Here is a 17,215-nt window from a genome sequence, read left to right on the forward strand (position 1 = left end):
CACAGGAGATGAGGTGCAGCAGGCGGGGGTCGCGAGGTCTCTTCCTGCCCCCCACTCCCCCTCCTCTAAAACTGTCATTAGCAGCTGCTTCCTAGCAAACTGCCTCTGTGATTTAACACCAGGGGAGGGGGAAGGAGGGGAGGACTGAGAGAAGGGAACGCCTTGTGTTTCTCTCTCTCATGTTGAACAGTCTGGAGAGAGCTGGGGGTTTTTGGCCAGCCCTCTTGGAAGAGGGAGTTGCTGTGCGTGTGCGCACACTGATTCTTCCTTCAGCTGTGTTTTGACTTGCCTCCGTTGTGGATTTCTGCAGATGGATGTTTTTGTTAGCCAGCAATTGTGCATGTTGAAAGAGCACGTTACGAAGCAAACGTCTAAATAACTTCATTGCGAATGCTCGAGATGATTAAACATGCTAATTTACTCAAGTGCAGAAGCTGTGAAACAGCATGTGGCTAGCATAGTTCAGGTTCCCAAGCTACCAGCTTTGACACATTAGACAAGATGGGCCACTTCCATCTATTTAAGATCTCTTTATGGGCTCCTGAGTGGCGCAGCGGTTTAAGGCACTGCATATCAGTGCTAGAGGCGTCACCTAAAGACCCTGGTTCGATTCCAGGCTGTATCACAACAGACCGTGATTGGGAGTCCCAGGGTGGCACAATTGGCCCATCATCGTTAGGGTTTGGCCGGGGTAGGCCGTCATTGTTATTTACAATCTGTTCTTAACGGACTTGTCTATTTAAATAAAGGTTAAAAGAACAAGAAAGCCCGCACACTCTTAAAGCTCCCAATTCACTGCTTTATTGACAACGCTTCAATCTGAAATGGATCTTCGTCAGTTCAAACTAACAAACGGAGTGCTCACTTCCCAAAATATACCCATTTCACGTCACATGACCATTACGCGTCACATGACCATTACGCACATGACACATGGTGGGTGTGGAAACAATTCAATTCACTTTTGTGCACAATCAATCATAATTAATCACGGAGGTACATAAAGGATTATATACAAATGGTTTCAAGTTAAAAACCTAGGCAACTCTAAAAAAGATTGTTGGAATACCCAACAACGGCCACCACGCAAGAGGCGTGGTGGCCGTAGAAATAATTCCAGTGACCTATTTCAAAAACAACTTGTGTATCTCTAATAATTTGATGTCAATGAGATGGGTACATAAAGTACTTACAGAATCTAACAATACAGTGCGTTCAGAAAGTATTCAGACCCCTTGAGTTTTCCACATCATGTTACGTTACAGTCGTATTCTAAAACAAATTAAAATGTCCCCCCCGCTTATCAATCTACACACAATGCCCCATAATGAATACTTTCCCAATGCACTGTAGATAAATGCGCAAAACATTTCCCCCCGTGCATTGTGTTGTTAAAAATTTATTTTATTTCCATACAAGTACTGAAAAGAAATCATGCGAATACTCAGTCAAAACATTTCAAATACTCATCCCTACCCAGAGCTAGCTAGAATGTGGCCACCTCCGGTAGTTCACTAGATCACTGCCCTGAATGCCAGCTCCGTTCCTGGCATGAATAACATGAAAACCTCACACAAGGCATCAAAAGCATCAGTCCAGTAAGGCATACATTCCTGCACAGATATAACTGCAGTGTGTGTTGCTGTTATATCACAGGGTTTTGAATAGCCCTAATTTCCAGGGAGAGGAGAGTGAGGGAGATTGTACATGAGTCATAGTGTTGCATCTGCAGTGGAGGCCTCTGCCTGGCAGCCTCCATCCCAACTACTGATAGCTGCTGCCTGACCCACTGTAATGTACCCAGCCTACACGCAGTTAGCTATCCTAGCAGACATGCTAACCCTTTACTACCACTGTACTCTGACTACACACTGTTAGCTAGCCTAGCGGACATGCTTAATATGTTACTTATTTATCAAGCAGACACACTCACACTTAAAGGATCACTGAAATGTTGAGATTTGGGTTTTTCTACTTACCCAAAGTCACTGCGTGCAGTTTGGAGATTATTGACGTAAACATATCGTTAGTTTAGGGCAAAGTCGAAGGTGTATAAAGATGTCGGGATTCAGATATGACGTCATGGTTTTTAACACTACGCATGGAGCTTTTAAATTACGGTGTGCAACATGGTTTAATGTGTCAATAAATCGGCACTGTGAACTTTTTTCAAGTTTTTGATATTGCTAGTGTCTTGGAGCTTAAATTGGGATCATGTATACTGTGCTTCTGACGATACAAAAAAAGAGTAGCATTTGTGGTAAGTGCATGGATCTTTTATACACCTTCGCCATTCCTGGAAGTCTCCCATTACAGTAGCCAGCTCCTCTCAAAAGCATGGAAATAGACAACTGAACCAAAGCTGAGTGGTTGGTCATTTTAGTCTTACAAAAAGCTATACATAGTAAACAATATTTTATACATTTGGTTACTTTACTGATAATCATAAGAAACGTGATTCTATCCACTTCTCTGTCCCGTTGTCACATAGAGAGGTATAGATATCAGAACATTGTATGATTACCATTGTGGTGCCTGTGAGCGCCATTGAGACCGATAAAACTTTGCGACGACGGGAAAGAGAACGGCGTGGATAGAAGATCAGTCAAAGTAACAAATGTGCTATGTTTAGCTTTGTAAGACTATACGTTTTGGAGTAGTTGGAAGATCTATTTCCCTGCTTTTGATCGGCGCTGGCTACTGTACCCGGGAGACTTCCAGAAATTGCTCTAAGCTAACGATATGCTAACTTGAATCTTCTCCAAACGGCACACAGAGACATAAAACATGGTTTTCAATGAGCTCGTCTTACTCTGGGTAAGTAGAAAGATGACCTAAATCTAGAAATCTCGCAGTGTCCCTTTACGCTAGCAGACATGCTAACACATTACTAAACATGCTCAAACGTGATGCTGACAATACTACCAAGCTCAAGAGAAAAGACGCTACTTAAGAACACAACTAAGAAATGGTTAAGTATTACACTACTACTAAAATAAACTGAGATGGCCCTTCACTGCTACACAACTTTATTCCCTCAACGTTAATAATAGCAACCTAGGCTAATGAATCCGTCCATTGTAACTAATTTGCTTTCCTCTTGTCTGGCGTACCTAGCCTTTATCCTAAATCTGATGGTGATGGGAAGTCCAGGTCCTTACACTCGCTTAACCCTCTTTCTCTTCCTTTTTTTCCCTCCTTCTCCCTTCCGATGGCATCAAAGCGGAAAAGGGCCTAGCGTGTCGTTTCCACAGGATGTCCAGTCGGAGGGAAGAGGGCCCGTCAGTAATCCGTCACTGCCTCCCTGTTTACATAGCTGGCCCTACTTAGAAAAAGCAGGCCTGCTCAAGGGAACGCTTCAATTCGCCTCGGTTGCAGCCCCCCTGTTTTTTTTTTGTTTTTTTTTTGGGAATCTAGCCTCATTCCCCTGTGGCCCAGAGAGCTAGCCTGAAGGAGGGGGAAGGTCACATTGTATTCGATAGGATCTGTCTTTTTTGAAAAGCCTGAGGGAATTGAAGTCCGGGCACAGATGGAGGAGAGAGGACAATGACAAATGACCTTTACCCCCCCCCCAGGCGCTAGAACAATATTAGTCAAGAGTAAATAAGACACTCCCTGGGATGATGCAATACTTCCTCCTCTTTTTGGAAGGTCTGGTGAGATTTGGACAGACTGTTGGAATGTCTCCCTTTGGGGCTTGTGGGGGGATGTTTAACAAGGGTGCAGGAGGCTCAAATGCCTCACACTGTGTGTGTATGTGTGTGTAGTCTTACCCTTTTGGACATCAGGGTCTTTTTGAATGGGCTGCTGGTGAGTAGACTGTCCACTCTGTAGTGTCGATGAGGCCGAGGGTAGTTTTAGAATCGCCAGCTGCCGCGAGTTCCATTCCTGTGTCTGGTCTGGAGGCTAAATTGATAATTAGCTCAGCCACAAATACACCCCTCCCCAACCACAGAAATCATTCCAAGCACAGGAACACACACACACTTACAAATGCGCGCACACACAAACACACTCACAAGTAGACCCTGTCGCACACATCCCCCAACCTGCCCCACAGTAATTACACTTAGCACAACACACACACAGCTCCTACCATTTGACTTTTCCTGTGCTCTAGGGCACATTGGCTAGAAGCTGGCTTGTGTGTTTGTTACTCTGTAAATACATCAAAGGGCTCCTTCCCCCCACCCCACCAGATGCAGCCCCTTGCCTTAATCTCCCATCTTTATTCACCTCCATTCACGCCCAAACCAAGAGATGATGAAAATCTTCTAACAAGGCAAGAGGTATGCCTTTGAAATCAGACGCTGCGCCACACACATCTCACATCTCTCCCCAAGCAACACGCCTGGTGGACTTCCGTGGCTTTTGTGATGAACATGGGCAATTTAGCCCTTTCACATTCCAAAGGTCTTGTGCTATTAGTGCTCTAGAGCATTTCTTTCTCCCTCTATAATTTTTTCCCCCTCGAGAAAGCCCTGCTGTCGGAGTAAATATCTGAACAGGGTCTGTGTTTGTAATCATCTCCATCAAACGGGCCCCGGTTCGCCTCCTAAAGAACCTTTCTCAACCATAACCAAGCTCTTGGCATCGCCCGAGGAAGGGATACCACTTTTAGCTTTGGCCGGGGCTCGCCGAAAGCCCTCTATAGCAAGAGTCTGTCTGTCTGTCCTATAAACCTGGGACTAAGAAACCAGAAACCGTCCAAAGTGAATGAGAGTGTACAAGAGAGGTGGTGCTCTCATTTTGAGATCATATGCCGTGGCCTGATTCCCTCATCTGATTACCGCAGCCTAGTGGTCCTCTGGCACGCAGTGTTGCGGTGAGGCGAACGAGGGAACCGAGTTAGCTCAAAAGCACGCCCCACCCCCACATGAAAGAGGTGCCCCGTGCCGGCCTCAACTGGTGACGCAATCGACCACACTCGATGCTTGCTCGATGCTAAACGGGCTGTAAGTCGTAACTCTCCGAGCTGGAATTAATTTAACCTACACTCAATATAAAAAAAGGGGGAGTCTTCAGAACAATTTTTTACCACTCTTTTGTTCTTGGGAGGCGTGGGGGGTTGTTGGTTAATTGCATACAGAAGTAGAGAGATTTAGACTGAGCCATGACACACTTTTACCTTAGCAATGGCCCACTGAGCACGTGCCATGTGCAGGTCGGTTTGTTGGTCTCTGTGTAAAGGGCCAATGGGAGTCTGCTTCCCGCACGGGTTCTCGTGCCCAATCGAGGGTGTCGTTATCTCCAAAATTAGTGGTACCGTTCATTACGTAACCAAACACAATGTTCCAGAAAGCATGTTTTCTATTGTGAAGCTTGGCCGGATATTCCTTGTTTAGTCGTGGGTCGTGTTCATTAGACATCAAGTGGAAGAAATTGGGCAAACGGGAGGGGCGATCTAAAGCTGTCCAATAAGACATGCAAAATGTCTGTTGCTTGCCCTAATGAACAGGACCCTGTCCTGACTCATGTTCGGTTTGGTCTTGTCTCTCAGAATGCCACCGACAGCTCGTCCAACTCCTCCCACTCCCAGAAGAAGGAGCCCCTGCAGCTGCAGACCCTGGCCCCGCCCAGCTTCTGCGAGCCGCGCCGCCATCACTGCATCCTGGGCCACTTCTACGACCAGCACCGACCCTCGGACCACTACTTCCTGGATCAGGTGGGTGGCTGGGGGACGACAGTGGCGAAGGTGGGTCACCAAAACTTTGTTAGTTGAACAAAAAAAATCATATGTGTTGGAGCTAGTGGGTTGCGGCTATATTCTTTACTACAATGGGTAGGTGGGAGGGACAGAGGGAATGAGTGTTCTTGAAGCATAAACTATTTTGCTAGTGTGATGATGTATTTCAAGTTGGGCCTGGAAGTTACCTGCTTGTTGGAAGACATGTTTAGATGCCCCATGTTAGTTTTGTAGTTTTATAAACTGGTCTGTGTAGTTCTCATCTTTTTTTGCTCTCCTTCATCTCTACAGTCGGTTCCCATGTTCCCACGCCACGTCAGCTTCCAGGTGGAGGAGGAGGAGATCGTGCGCATCAACCCTCGCGAGCGGACCTGGCTGACTGGGTACGAGGACTACCGGCACGCCACCGCCACGCGCGACAAGCTCACCCAGCACCCCGAGGACGCCTACGTGCACTTCGCCAAGAGCGAGCCGCCTAAGCACGACTACACCTACCCTTACCCCCTGGGCCTTGATCCCCACCAGCATGCAAGGGACCCCAAGATAGGCTGCGTGGACCGACTAGGTGGGGGTGGACTTATTGGGGGACACAGGGCGGTGGTCACAGCCCAGCCCCGCACTCTCCAGCTCAAGGGCAAGCGGCGGAAGGAGGACGGCGAGCGCTCGCGCTGCGTCTACTGCCGGGACATGTTCAACCACGAGGAGAACAGGCGCGGGCGGTGCCAGGAGGCGCCGGACCCAATCCAGACGTGCATCCACCGGGTCAGCTTCATGTGGTGCGCGGACAGCCTGCTCTACCACTGCATGTCAGACCCGGAGGGCGACTACTCGGACCCGTGCTCGTGCGACACCAGCGATGAGCGCTTCTGCCTACGCTGGCTGGCCCTGGTTGGGCTGTCACTGCTGGCCCCCTGCATGTGCTGCTATGCCCCCCTGCGCGCCTGCTACCGCTGCGGGGTGGCCTGCCACTGCTGCGGGGGCAAGCACAAAGCTGTGGGCTGAGTGCCAGGAGGGAGAGTAGAACAGAGACCCATGGAAGGGACTGGACCGGAAGAGTGTGGCCCCGCTATTCTTTTGTTTTGTGTTTTTGTTTTCGCTGTTGTGTCTCTCGGCCAAATTCCAGATGGCAAAGCAATTGGCTTGTCCCGATTCTTTTCGATTTGGAAATTTCTCTCGGTGGAAAGAAAGAAAAAACACGTTTTTTTTATAGGGGTACCCTGCCTACGGCTTCCACGTCCTTGCATTACAAAGACTAAAACAATGAATATTCATATATAAATATTATATAAACAGGTACTTTATATTTTTACACTCATGTTTTAAAGGCTTGAATATTTTTACCAGTGTTTTGTGTGAGGTCAGTGTGAGCGTTGTTTTCTGAGGGGGGGCTCTCACTTTGTTCCCCTCGCATGGCTCACCACCAATCACAGATCAAGCTGGTTCCCGCCTGTAAAGCAGAGGCACTTAAGTCAAGGGTGTGTCCTTAATGGTACCGTATTGCTTATAAAGTGCACTACATAGCCCAATGGGCCCTTGTCTAATGTAGTGCAATATATAGGTAAGAGAGTGCCATGTGGGATGCAGCCCAACTGTGATCATGTCTGCCCCTCCCAGCCAATGAAACAAAAGAAAAGGCAAACGTTTAACCAGTGTTTCCTCATTCTGCACCTTGACTACTCCTGACCTAGCCTGTTCCCAGATCAATTAGACCTACTCCTGACCTAGCCTGTTCCCAGATCAATTAGACCTACTCCTGACCTAGCCTGTTCCCAGATCAATTAGACCTGGGGCCAGGCTACCCCTGGCTATACAGAGTTTTTATAACCAAATTAAACCTAATATCAATGAATGTCAGTGGAGACACACTTGGAAAAAACCTGAAAGTACCATTCTACTGCTTGGTCAAATTAGACTGACTGTATTGTGGATTCGACCCAGAACCAAATCTAAAATGGGTCAGGGGAACTTGAGTATTGGATGGGGAAACTCTGCTTTAGACACTTAATCTGTAGGGTTGTGTGTGTCTGTGTGACTTCCTATGTGCAAAAGTCTGGAAAATGGAATGGACAACAATGTATCCCTGATTGCTATTGTTGTGACTTCAACTAAAAGCCAAAATGACAAAATAAGCTGCAGCATTTATATAGAGTATCTACATTTTTCTTTGTTTCTTTTTTTAAAGATAATAATCCTCAATCAACTGTTTATTACAGTGGAGGAGAACTCAAGCCTTAGGTAACTTTTTATTCAGTTGATGTTTGATGATAATCTTTTGATATAGTTATTTATTTGCCTTGCTAAATTTAGACACCAGCCTAGGGGGTTATAAGAGGAAGGGAACAGTCCCATTTGTAAACTAAACACAGCCAAGAGGGGAAGAGGATAGATTTTTGTCACCTTTTGAGATGGAGGATGACCTTGTCCACACTACAGTGTCATTGGTGCTTTCTTATGCGTGTCTTTTTCCTTTTGTCTTTCAAAAGGATACTCAACGAGGCTAACTGTCAGGGAATCGCTATCTATAGAGTTTTGCTAAACTTTAGCTCGAGAGAAAGACACACCGCTTTGATCTGGTTGTTCATCGGTCTCCACAAGGGTATAAGATAGTGGGTTCTCCAACAAAGGGACGTGCTGGCACACCCGATTCAACTAATCACCTAATCGTGTTCTTCAGTCTATACCACGATTAGCTGATACAGGTGCGTTACTGCAGGGCTGGAACGAAAGGCTGCACACCCAGTAGCTCTCCCAAGACCAGAGTTGGAGAAGTGTTGAATCTATTCTTCTGTAGTCCAATAACTCCCTCTCCCTGGTCTTTTACTCAGTATTACATTACAGCGTAGCCTAGTGGTTAGAGCATTGGACTAGTAACCGGAAGGTTGCGAGTTCAAACCCCCGAGCTGACAAGGTACAAATCTGTCGTTCTGCCCCTGAACAGGCAGTTAACCCACTGTTCCCAGGCCGTCATTGAAAATAAGAATGTGTTCTTAACTGACTTGCCTGGTTAAATAAAGGTAAAATAAAAAAAATAAAAAAATTACATTACAGCCAAGGGCAAGGGAGGAGGCTGTCAGCCAATCGCATCAGTCAAGATGGTGTCAAAATATATACACAAATAAAATGGACGCTACAGCATGAATATACATCAACATATGTACAGTTGAAGTCGGAAGTTTACATACACTTATGTTGGCGTCATTAAAACTCGTTTTTCAACCACTCCACTAATTTCTTGTTAACAACTATAATTTTGGCAAGTCGGTTAAGGATCTACTTTGTGCATGACAAGTAATTTCCCAACAATTGTTTACAGACAGATTATTTCACTTATAGTTCACTGTATCACAATTCCAGTGGGTCAGAAGTTGAACAGCTTGGAAAATACCAGAAAATTATGTCATGGCTTTAGAAGCTTCTGATAGGCTAATTGATATTTGAGTCAATTGGAGGTGTACCTGTGGATGTATTTCAAGGCCTACCTTCAAACTCAGTGCCTCTTTGCTTGACATCATGGGAAAATCAAAAGAAATCAGCCAAAATTATTGTAGACCTCCACAAGTCTGGTTCATCCTTGGGAGCAATTTCCAAATGCCTGAAGGTACAATATTCATCTGTACAAACAATACGCAAATATAAACACCATGGGACCACACAGCCGTCATTCCGCTCAGGAAGGAGATGCGTTCTGTCTCCTAGAGATGAACGTACTTTGGTGCGAAAAGTGCAAATCGACCTCAAAACAACAGCAAAGGACCTTGTGAAGATGCTGGAGGAAACGGGTACAAAAGTATCTATATCCACAGCAGAACTAGTCCTATATCGACATAACCTGAAAGGCCGCTCAGCAAGGAAGAAGCCACTACTCCAAAACCGCCATAAAAATGCCAGACTACAGTTTGCAACTGCACATGGGGACAAGGATCGTGCTTTTTGGAGAAATGTCCTCTGGTCTGATGAAACAAAAATAGTACTGTTTGGCTATAATGACCATCGTTATGTTTGGAGGAAAACGGGGGAGGCTTGCAAGCCGAAGAACACCATCCCAACCGTGAAGCACGGAGGTGGCAGCATCATGTTGTGGCGGTGCTTTGCTGCAGGACGGACTGGTGCACTTCACAAAATAGATGGCATCATGCGGGATGGAATATTGTGGATATATCGAAGCAACATCTCAAGACATCAGTCAGGAAGTTAAAGCTTGGTCGTAAATGGGTCTTCCATATGGACAATGACCCCAAGCATACTTCCAAAGTTATGGAAAAATGGCTTTAGTTTGGGAAAATGACTTGTGTCATGCACAAAGTAGATGTTCTTAACCAGCTTGCCAAAACTATAGTTTGTTAACAAGAAATTTGTGGAGTGGTTGAAACACTAAGGTTGGAGTCATTAAAACTCGTTTATGTTAACTTCCGACTTCACCTGTATATAAGTATGTATTGAAACAACAAAAACTAGCCTCGCATTTAAAACCACCCTGTAAACTCACCTCGTGGGAGGAACATTGTTTGATTTTTTTCCCTGTAGGAAGCACAACACTAATCAGAAAAAACCTTATGAACAATATGCGCAAATTCCTGTGAAGTACCCGGTCTCGAGTCGTATCAACGTGGCAGAAAATACATCTTATGCGATCGATCGCAATCATACATTAACTAATCGAGTTCCGAGCCATGTCTGGAGTTAAATGGGTGATGGCATCATGGCGTTGCGGGTTCTGTACAAAAGCTGTCGTTGTGTCAGTCTCTCTTTACCCTCTCTCTCTCTCTCTCTCTGCCTTTCTTCCTTCCCTTTTTCTGCTGTGTGTCCCTGTTTGTCAGCTTTGCAATACTGTTGCCATTCATTGTAGAGAAGATCCCAGTTTTATTTTTCTATCTGTGGTAAAAGAAAAGTTAACCAAAAGCAGTTTGTCTGTTTTGGTGCAGTGTCTAATTCCTGCACACATTTAACTATTAAAGGAAAGTGCCTGAAGCATCCTCTTCATCTATCTCATGTATACTTAGTAAAAAAAAAAAAATTATGTTTAAAGAAACAGTTAAATCGATTGTTTTCTGTTTTTTTTTGTTTTTTTTACAATCTAAGTTTTTACCTCTGTAAAAAAAAAAAAGCTAAAATATATATATATATATATATATATATATCTATCAAGTGTATGATGTACATTTTAAGTTCTATTTTTGTATTGTTTCCAATATGATCATCACGACTCTTTGCTTTTAAAAAGAAAAATTAACATCTGTATAAATGCCAATACATCATATGGAAACTAACAGAAGCATGGCCTGGATAGTAAGTATTTTTCCATGTGTGTGTGTGTGTGTTCATTTCCACTGTGTTTTACAGAGATGTGGTTTTGAGAGGTTTAACCATGTTACAGTGGCATCTCATACAGCCTGTACATTTTATCCCATATACATTAGTTTGTAGCCCAGCACTTCCCTGTGTTGCATCTTTCAGGAGCATTGCTGAGGGGGGCTGCTGATCGACCTCATGCTACTCGGCACGGTCCCATCCTGCTGCAACACGGTAATCCATAATGGGCCAGGGCATGGCCTGAGGGGGTGTGTGAGCGTTTGTTTGAGTACACGCATGTTCTCGATTAAAACACACATCTCTATCGTATGTGTGTGTGTGTGTATCATAAAGAAGGAATGATTGCAGCAGTCAGATCCTGTCTTTGCTCCAGAGTATTTTTTTCCCCCTCTGTCTGTAAAGACGGAAATATACGCGTTGGGCGCTAGACAGGTTCACAGAGCTGTACCATGCTCTGCAAGTCTAGAAAATCTAGAGTACACCAATGTTTTGCTCTGTGGGTCTCGAGAAATGCATATGGAAGACAGTCAGCGAGCGAGAGGAAAAAAAAGGTCCCTGAAGGCCCTGGCCCGGCTACGGAACTCGGCGACTGCAAATAGTATCAAACTTCAACATGTGCAAACCATTTAAGGCATACTTTATTCTAATGAGGTCACTTTTTTTCTTCCCTTCCCCTCTTTTGAATCAGGGTTTGAAAGAAAAAAAACAGCACTAAAAATGCCATCTTCGCCTTTCTTATTTAAGGCTTGTGCACTGTGATTGTCTTAGCCTGCCCCCTTAAAATAGATTTATATTAACCTCATCCTAAAAGACAGATGAACGTGTTTTGAAATACAACCATGTTACAGTATGACGATGGAATGGGAAGGAGTTGGCCTTTAACTTGGTTCCCCGCAGAGAGGTTTTCAGCACTGTTGAGCATATGGTTGTTTCTGGGTGTCAAAATGGCACCTTTTTTTGTTGTCAAGGTATACGCAAGCCCATGCAAGCAAGTATACCGGTAAGCTTAGATGACTAATTAATATAGGCTTAAATAAATGGTTTATAACATAAACACTAAAATGTCTGCCAATTAACACTGGAAGTGGTCTCTGACTCAATTGGACATCACCATTATTCTTTGAGGTGAGCGTTTTATAAAGGTTTGTCAGTGTGACTGCTAATAAGTTGACTAGCAAGCTAGCTGTGAGTGGACGTCAAGAATAACAGCACACGTTTTGCCAAATGTGTGCTGTGCATTGCAAGCTAGCTTGCTCGGCACACGTCAGCTACAGCCATTCCGTCCAAAAAACATTTTTAAGTGTCTTATTTTAGAGGGGAAAACAGGAGACATTTTGAGAAGTCAAGTTAGCTAGCAAGTTAGCCTCAGCAAAAGCTAGCCTATTTCATAGGGTTGAGAGTGAGACTTATCATGGAACTTATTGTAGTCCACTACCTGGTTGTTGCTCTCAGTATCATAGCACTGGATATGCCTAATAATTATTGCAAATGCATTAGTGTCATTCAAATATTTCTAAATAACCCAGTCCAAGATGGGCGCCACCATACCATACACCACACACATTTTTACCGCCCTGACCTGAGCCTAGGAGTTCACAACAGAGACTGGTAAGAACCAACGATGCCGTCCATCATATGACCCCAGACGAGTGGTGTCGGGCTCTAATTCTGCCCTGCTAGGCCTTGGTAAACAGACCTCGCCATGTGAAACTGGACACAAGACCTCAACCTCAGCACGGTATGTCATGTATCTCCAATCACCATTAATAAATCAAATGTATTTATAAAGCCCTTTTTACATTTATTTTACCTTTATTTAACTAGGCAAGTAAGTTAAGAACGAAATCTTATTTTCAATGACGGCCTAGGAACAGTGGGTTAACTGCCTGTTCAGAGGCAGAACGACAGATTTGTACCTTGTTAGCTCGGGGGTTTGAACTTGCAACCTTCCGGTTACTAGTCCAATGCTCTAACCACTAGGCTACCCTGCCGCCCCGTACATAAGCGGATGTACAGAAACCCAGCCTAAAACCTCAAACGATGCGGGTGTAGAGGCACAGTGGCTAGGGAAAACTCCCTAAAAAGTCCGGAACCTAGGAAGAAACCTAGAGAGGAACCAGGCTATGAGGGGTGGCCAGTCCTCCTCTGGCTGTGCCGGGTGGAGATTATAACAGAACATGGCCAAGATGTTAAAATGTTCATAGATGACCAGCAGGGTCATCTAGGAGAAAATGTCAGGTGGCTTTTCATAGCCGATTGAACCATAGCTTTTGAACCTGTTCTGTGTGAATGTGTGTAAGGCCACAGCCTGCGACCGATGGCCAAGAATCCATGTGATCTTAGGTCAACACTAAGCGCTGCGTCCACCATCCACCACCAGCTCCCTCCATGATATCCCCCACAACCTTTATAAAACATGGTTAAACTGTGGCATCCGTCGTTAAAAGTGATGCTCCTGTTTACCACCACGGTACAGTTGGACTCCCTCTTGGCAGTCCTTATCTGTCCAGTTGGCCTACTTTTAAATGGACGATGCATGCTTTAGCCGTGCCCCCCCCATAGCAATGTTCTAGAACTTCTATACAGTACTACCTACTGCTGCAGGATTAGGGATTAAAAACTCGCTGTTCATTTCCCGCTGATCCATCCTCCCACCAGTAGTGTGCTCGTCGCCGGAGCCCGAATGGTGGACACACCCCTGGCTCCAATCCCATCCCGTGCTTAGCCAGAGAACTTCAGGGCTTTGTTTGTGTACCATTTCCTCACCGGTGGGAACATTGCAGGACATTTATCAGGATGTTATTGTGCACATATCACAACAGAGAGGGAGCCTCTCCATCCTCCGATGGACAGAGGCGAGGGAGGTGCTTTCCCACACTGCTCAGGGGGGGGGGGGGGTAGAGTCGGAGGAAAGCAACGGGCGCGGTGGCATTGTCTCCACAAGTGCCTTTTTTGTTTACCATCTCCAGCTATCTGGCAGCAAAAGTCATTGACGGCCAGGGAGAGTGAACTCCAAAAGAAGTGGTTCTCTATTTCATCCTTTCAGGAGCGCTTGTTGTTGATAGTTGGCTTCTCTCTGAACAATAAAGTCTGTACCGTGCATATCGCTATACCTGTATAAATGGCTTCTCCCAGTTATGAAGACTGTTCTATGATGAGTTAGTTCAATCATTGTGTGCAAGCAGGAGGTTTCAGAGTGCTTGATCTGAAAAGATTCAATGAAAATTATTCTCAGGTGAGCCTAGCCAACTCAGCAAAAAAAAAGTGTTTATTTTCAGCAAACTTAACGTGTAAATATTTGTATGAACATAACAAGATTTAACAACTGAGACGTAAACTGAACAAGTTCCACAGACATGTGACTAACATAAATGGAATAATGTGTCCCTGAACAAAGTGGGGGTCAAAATCAAAAGTAACAGTCAGTGTCTGGTGTGGCCACCAGCTGCAGTGCATCTCCTGCAGTGCATCTCCTCCTCATGGACTGCACCAGATTTGCCAGTTCTTGCTGTGAGATGTTACCCCACTCTTCCACCAAGGCACCTGCAAGTTCCCGGACATTTCTGGGGGGAATGGCCCTAGCCCTCACCCTCCGATCTAACAGGTCCCAGACGTGCTCAATGGGATTAAGTTCCGGGCTCTTCGCTGGCCATAGCAGAACACTGACATTCCTGTCTTGCAGGAAATCACGCACCGTACGAGCAGTATGGCTAGTGTCATTGTCATGCTGGAGGGTCATGTCAGGATGAGCCTGCAGGAAGGGTACCACATGAGGGAGGAGGATGTCTTCCCTGTAACACACAGCGTTGAGATTCACTGCAATGACAACAAGCTCAGTCCGATGATGCTGTGACACACCGCTCCAGACCATGATGGATCCTCCACCTCCAAATCGATCCCGCTCCAGAGTACAGGCCTCTGTAATTCCTTCAACAATAAACACGAATCAGACCATCACCCCTGGTGAGACCAAACCGCAACTCGTCAGTGAAGAGCACTTTGCCAGTCCGGGCTGGTCCAGCGACGTTGTGTTTTGTGCCCATAGGTGACGTTGTTGCCGGTGATGTCTGGTGAGGACCTGCCTTACAACAGGCCAACAAGACCCCAGTCCAGCCTCTCTCAGCCTATTGCGGACAGTGGAGGGATTGTGCGTTCCTGGTGTAACTCGGGCAGTTGTTGTTGCTATCCTGTACCTGTCCCGCAGGTGTGATGTTCAGATGTACCGATCCTGTGCAGGTGTTTGTTACACGTGGTCTGCCACTGCGAGGATGATCAGCTGTCCGTCCTGTCTCCCTGTAGCGCCGTCTTAGGCATCTCACAGTACGGACATTGCAATTTATTTCCCTGGCCACATCTGCAGTCCTCATGCCTCCTTGCAGCATGCCTAAGGCACGTTCATGCAGATGAGCAGGGCCCCTGGGCATCTTTCTTTTGGTGTTTTTCAGAGTCAGTAAAAAGGCCTCTAGTGTCTTAAGTTTTCATAACTGGCCTTAATTGCCTACCGTCTGTAAGCTGTTAGTGTCTTAACGACCGTTCCACAGATGCATGTTCATTAATTGTTTATGGTTCATTGAACAAGCATGGGAAACAGTGTTTAAACCCTTTACAATGAAGATCTGTGAAGTTATTTGGATTTTTATGAATTATCTTAGAAAGACAGGGTCCTGAAAAGGGGACGTTTCTTTTTTTACTGAGTTTAGTATTCAGAAAATGTAGTCTCTTCCACACATAGTAGTCGTTCCCCAATTTGTTCAACAATGCCCATGCATACTCCACGAACCAAGCAACAACCTGTGTGCCGTGGACACAAAATATAGGATCTGAGGTTATTTGCATTGGCCAGAGTCCAAGCAAGACCAACACACACAAATCAGGCGGAATTGGATGCCTGTTTTTTTGTACAAACTGCCGATCTCCCAGTCTAAACCTGGGTTTTCTATATACGTGCCCCATGCCAGTTCATCTCATGTGGCCAACATGGACACAGAGTTATTTCCAAAAAGACCAAACCCTGGTGTGTGTCTGTTGGCGCGACTGGATGTAGCTAGTGTTAAATCAAACCAACAGGAAAAGTGGAGTGAAAATAATACGACCAGTGTTTATTTTTGTGGACGCTTGTATCGAGAGTTTGTCTGCCGTTCCGGCCACATTTGGGGTTACTCGGGAGGCACAGAAAGGCTTCAGTTCCCACTGCTTCGCTTTGGGCCGGTAGGAGGAAGGAAGTGGACTTTAACTGTTAACTTTATTCCATCTGAACCCTGCCCCCACTCACCTCAGTTACTTAAATGTTCCACCCTAGTTACAAATTAATGCTCCACTGCCAGAATGGCCTTGGTGGTCATTTTCATACAGCTGGAGCTAGTTGAGTTGTACAGGCTGTGTATGCACACTACATCAACAGCCAATGGGGGAAGCTGTAGCCAAATTGACGTCAAATTTGCCAACAAGCCCCCCAGGCCTTTTTGAGAGATTGTACTGGTCTACTTATTCTCCGTCAGTGCTGTACATGAACTGTGTAGACTCCAACAGGGCTGAAACAAAAGCAAAAGAGAGAGCATTACACACACACACACACACACACACACACACACACACACACCAAGAAGCCTCTCATCCACTGTAATAAACAGGGGGAAAATTACATCAAATAACTAAAGAACTAGTTTTACCCCCGCCACAAGAGCACTGAGTGATCTCATCAAAGCCGTAGCGAGTCAGAAAGTGCTGATGGCCTAGCATGCGCGGGGTGTGAGGCAGGAACTTCTGACGGGATGTTAGTCTGGGCCTAATTTAAATAGGCCCCAGCGTGTCTGCCTGCCTCCCTTTGTTTACATGGATGAAATCTGAAACAAATGTGAACACGATACCCCTCTTGTCCCCCAACCCTCCCCTCGAGCTGCCTCCCTCGTATCTCAAACGGAGCCATGTGTAGATTTTCTTGGACCAAAATTAACGCACAGTGGGTTCCTGGTTAACTCCCCACCAGGCTCCTTACAGCATTAACTTTTTATAAGCTTCCCTTTTTTGCTAATTGCCTATTCACCTCTCTCTATGGTTAGTGGCCATTAGTTGTTTTCTCAGGAAAGCCAGAGGAGGAAGATGACCCTCTCCTATCCTGGAAGAGAGCTACTGTACTGCACTGAACAAAAATATGAATGTAATGGGTTGGTTCCATGTTGCATGAGCTGAAATAAAATATCAGAGAAATTAGTTCACACA

The 17,215-nt window shown here is 45.5% G+C and overlaps 1 protein-coding gene across 2 annotated transcripts in view; it reads left to right on the forward strand.

The window, feature by feature from the left end:
• The window catches only part of LOC109865675 (sprouty-related, EVH1 domain-containing protein 2), a 28,153-nt gene extending 16,848 nt beyond the window's left edge, over positions 1-11,305 (forward strand). Inside the window, exons 5-6 of one of the 2 annotated variants that reach the window (XM_020454042.2) lie at positions 5,501-5,695; positions 5,978-11,305. In XM_020454042.2, coding sequence (XP_020309631.1) covers positions 5,501-5,695; positions 5,978-6,688 — 906 coding nt within the window. In that variant the 3' untranslated portion in view covers positions 6,689-11,305. The remainder of the gene's footprint in view (positions 1-5,500; positions 5,696-5,977) is intronic. The other variant, XM_020454043.2, reaches the window with a different exon arrangement.
• The last annotated feature ends 5,910 nt before the right edge of the window (positions 11,306-17,215 follow it).

This window comes from Oncorhynchus kisutch, linkage group LG20 (genome assembly GCF_002021735.2).
Source record: "Oncorhynchus kisutch isolate 150728-3 linkage group LG20, Okis_V2, whole genome shotgun sequence".
Lineage (NCBI taxonomy): Eukaryota > Metazoa > Chordata > Actinopteri > Salmoniformes > Salmonidae > Oncorhynchus > Oncorhynchus kisutch.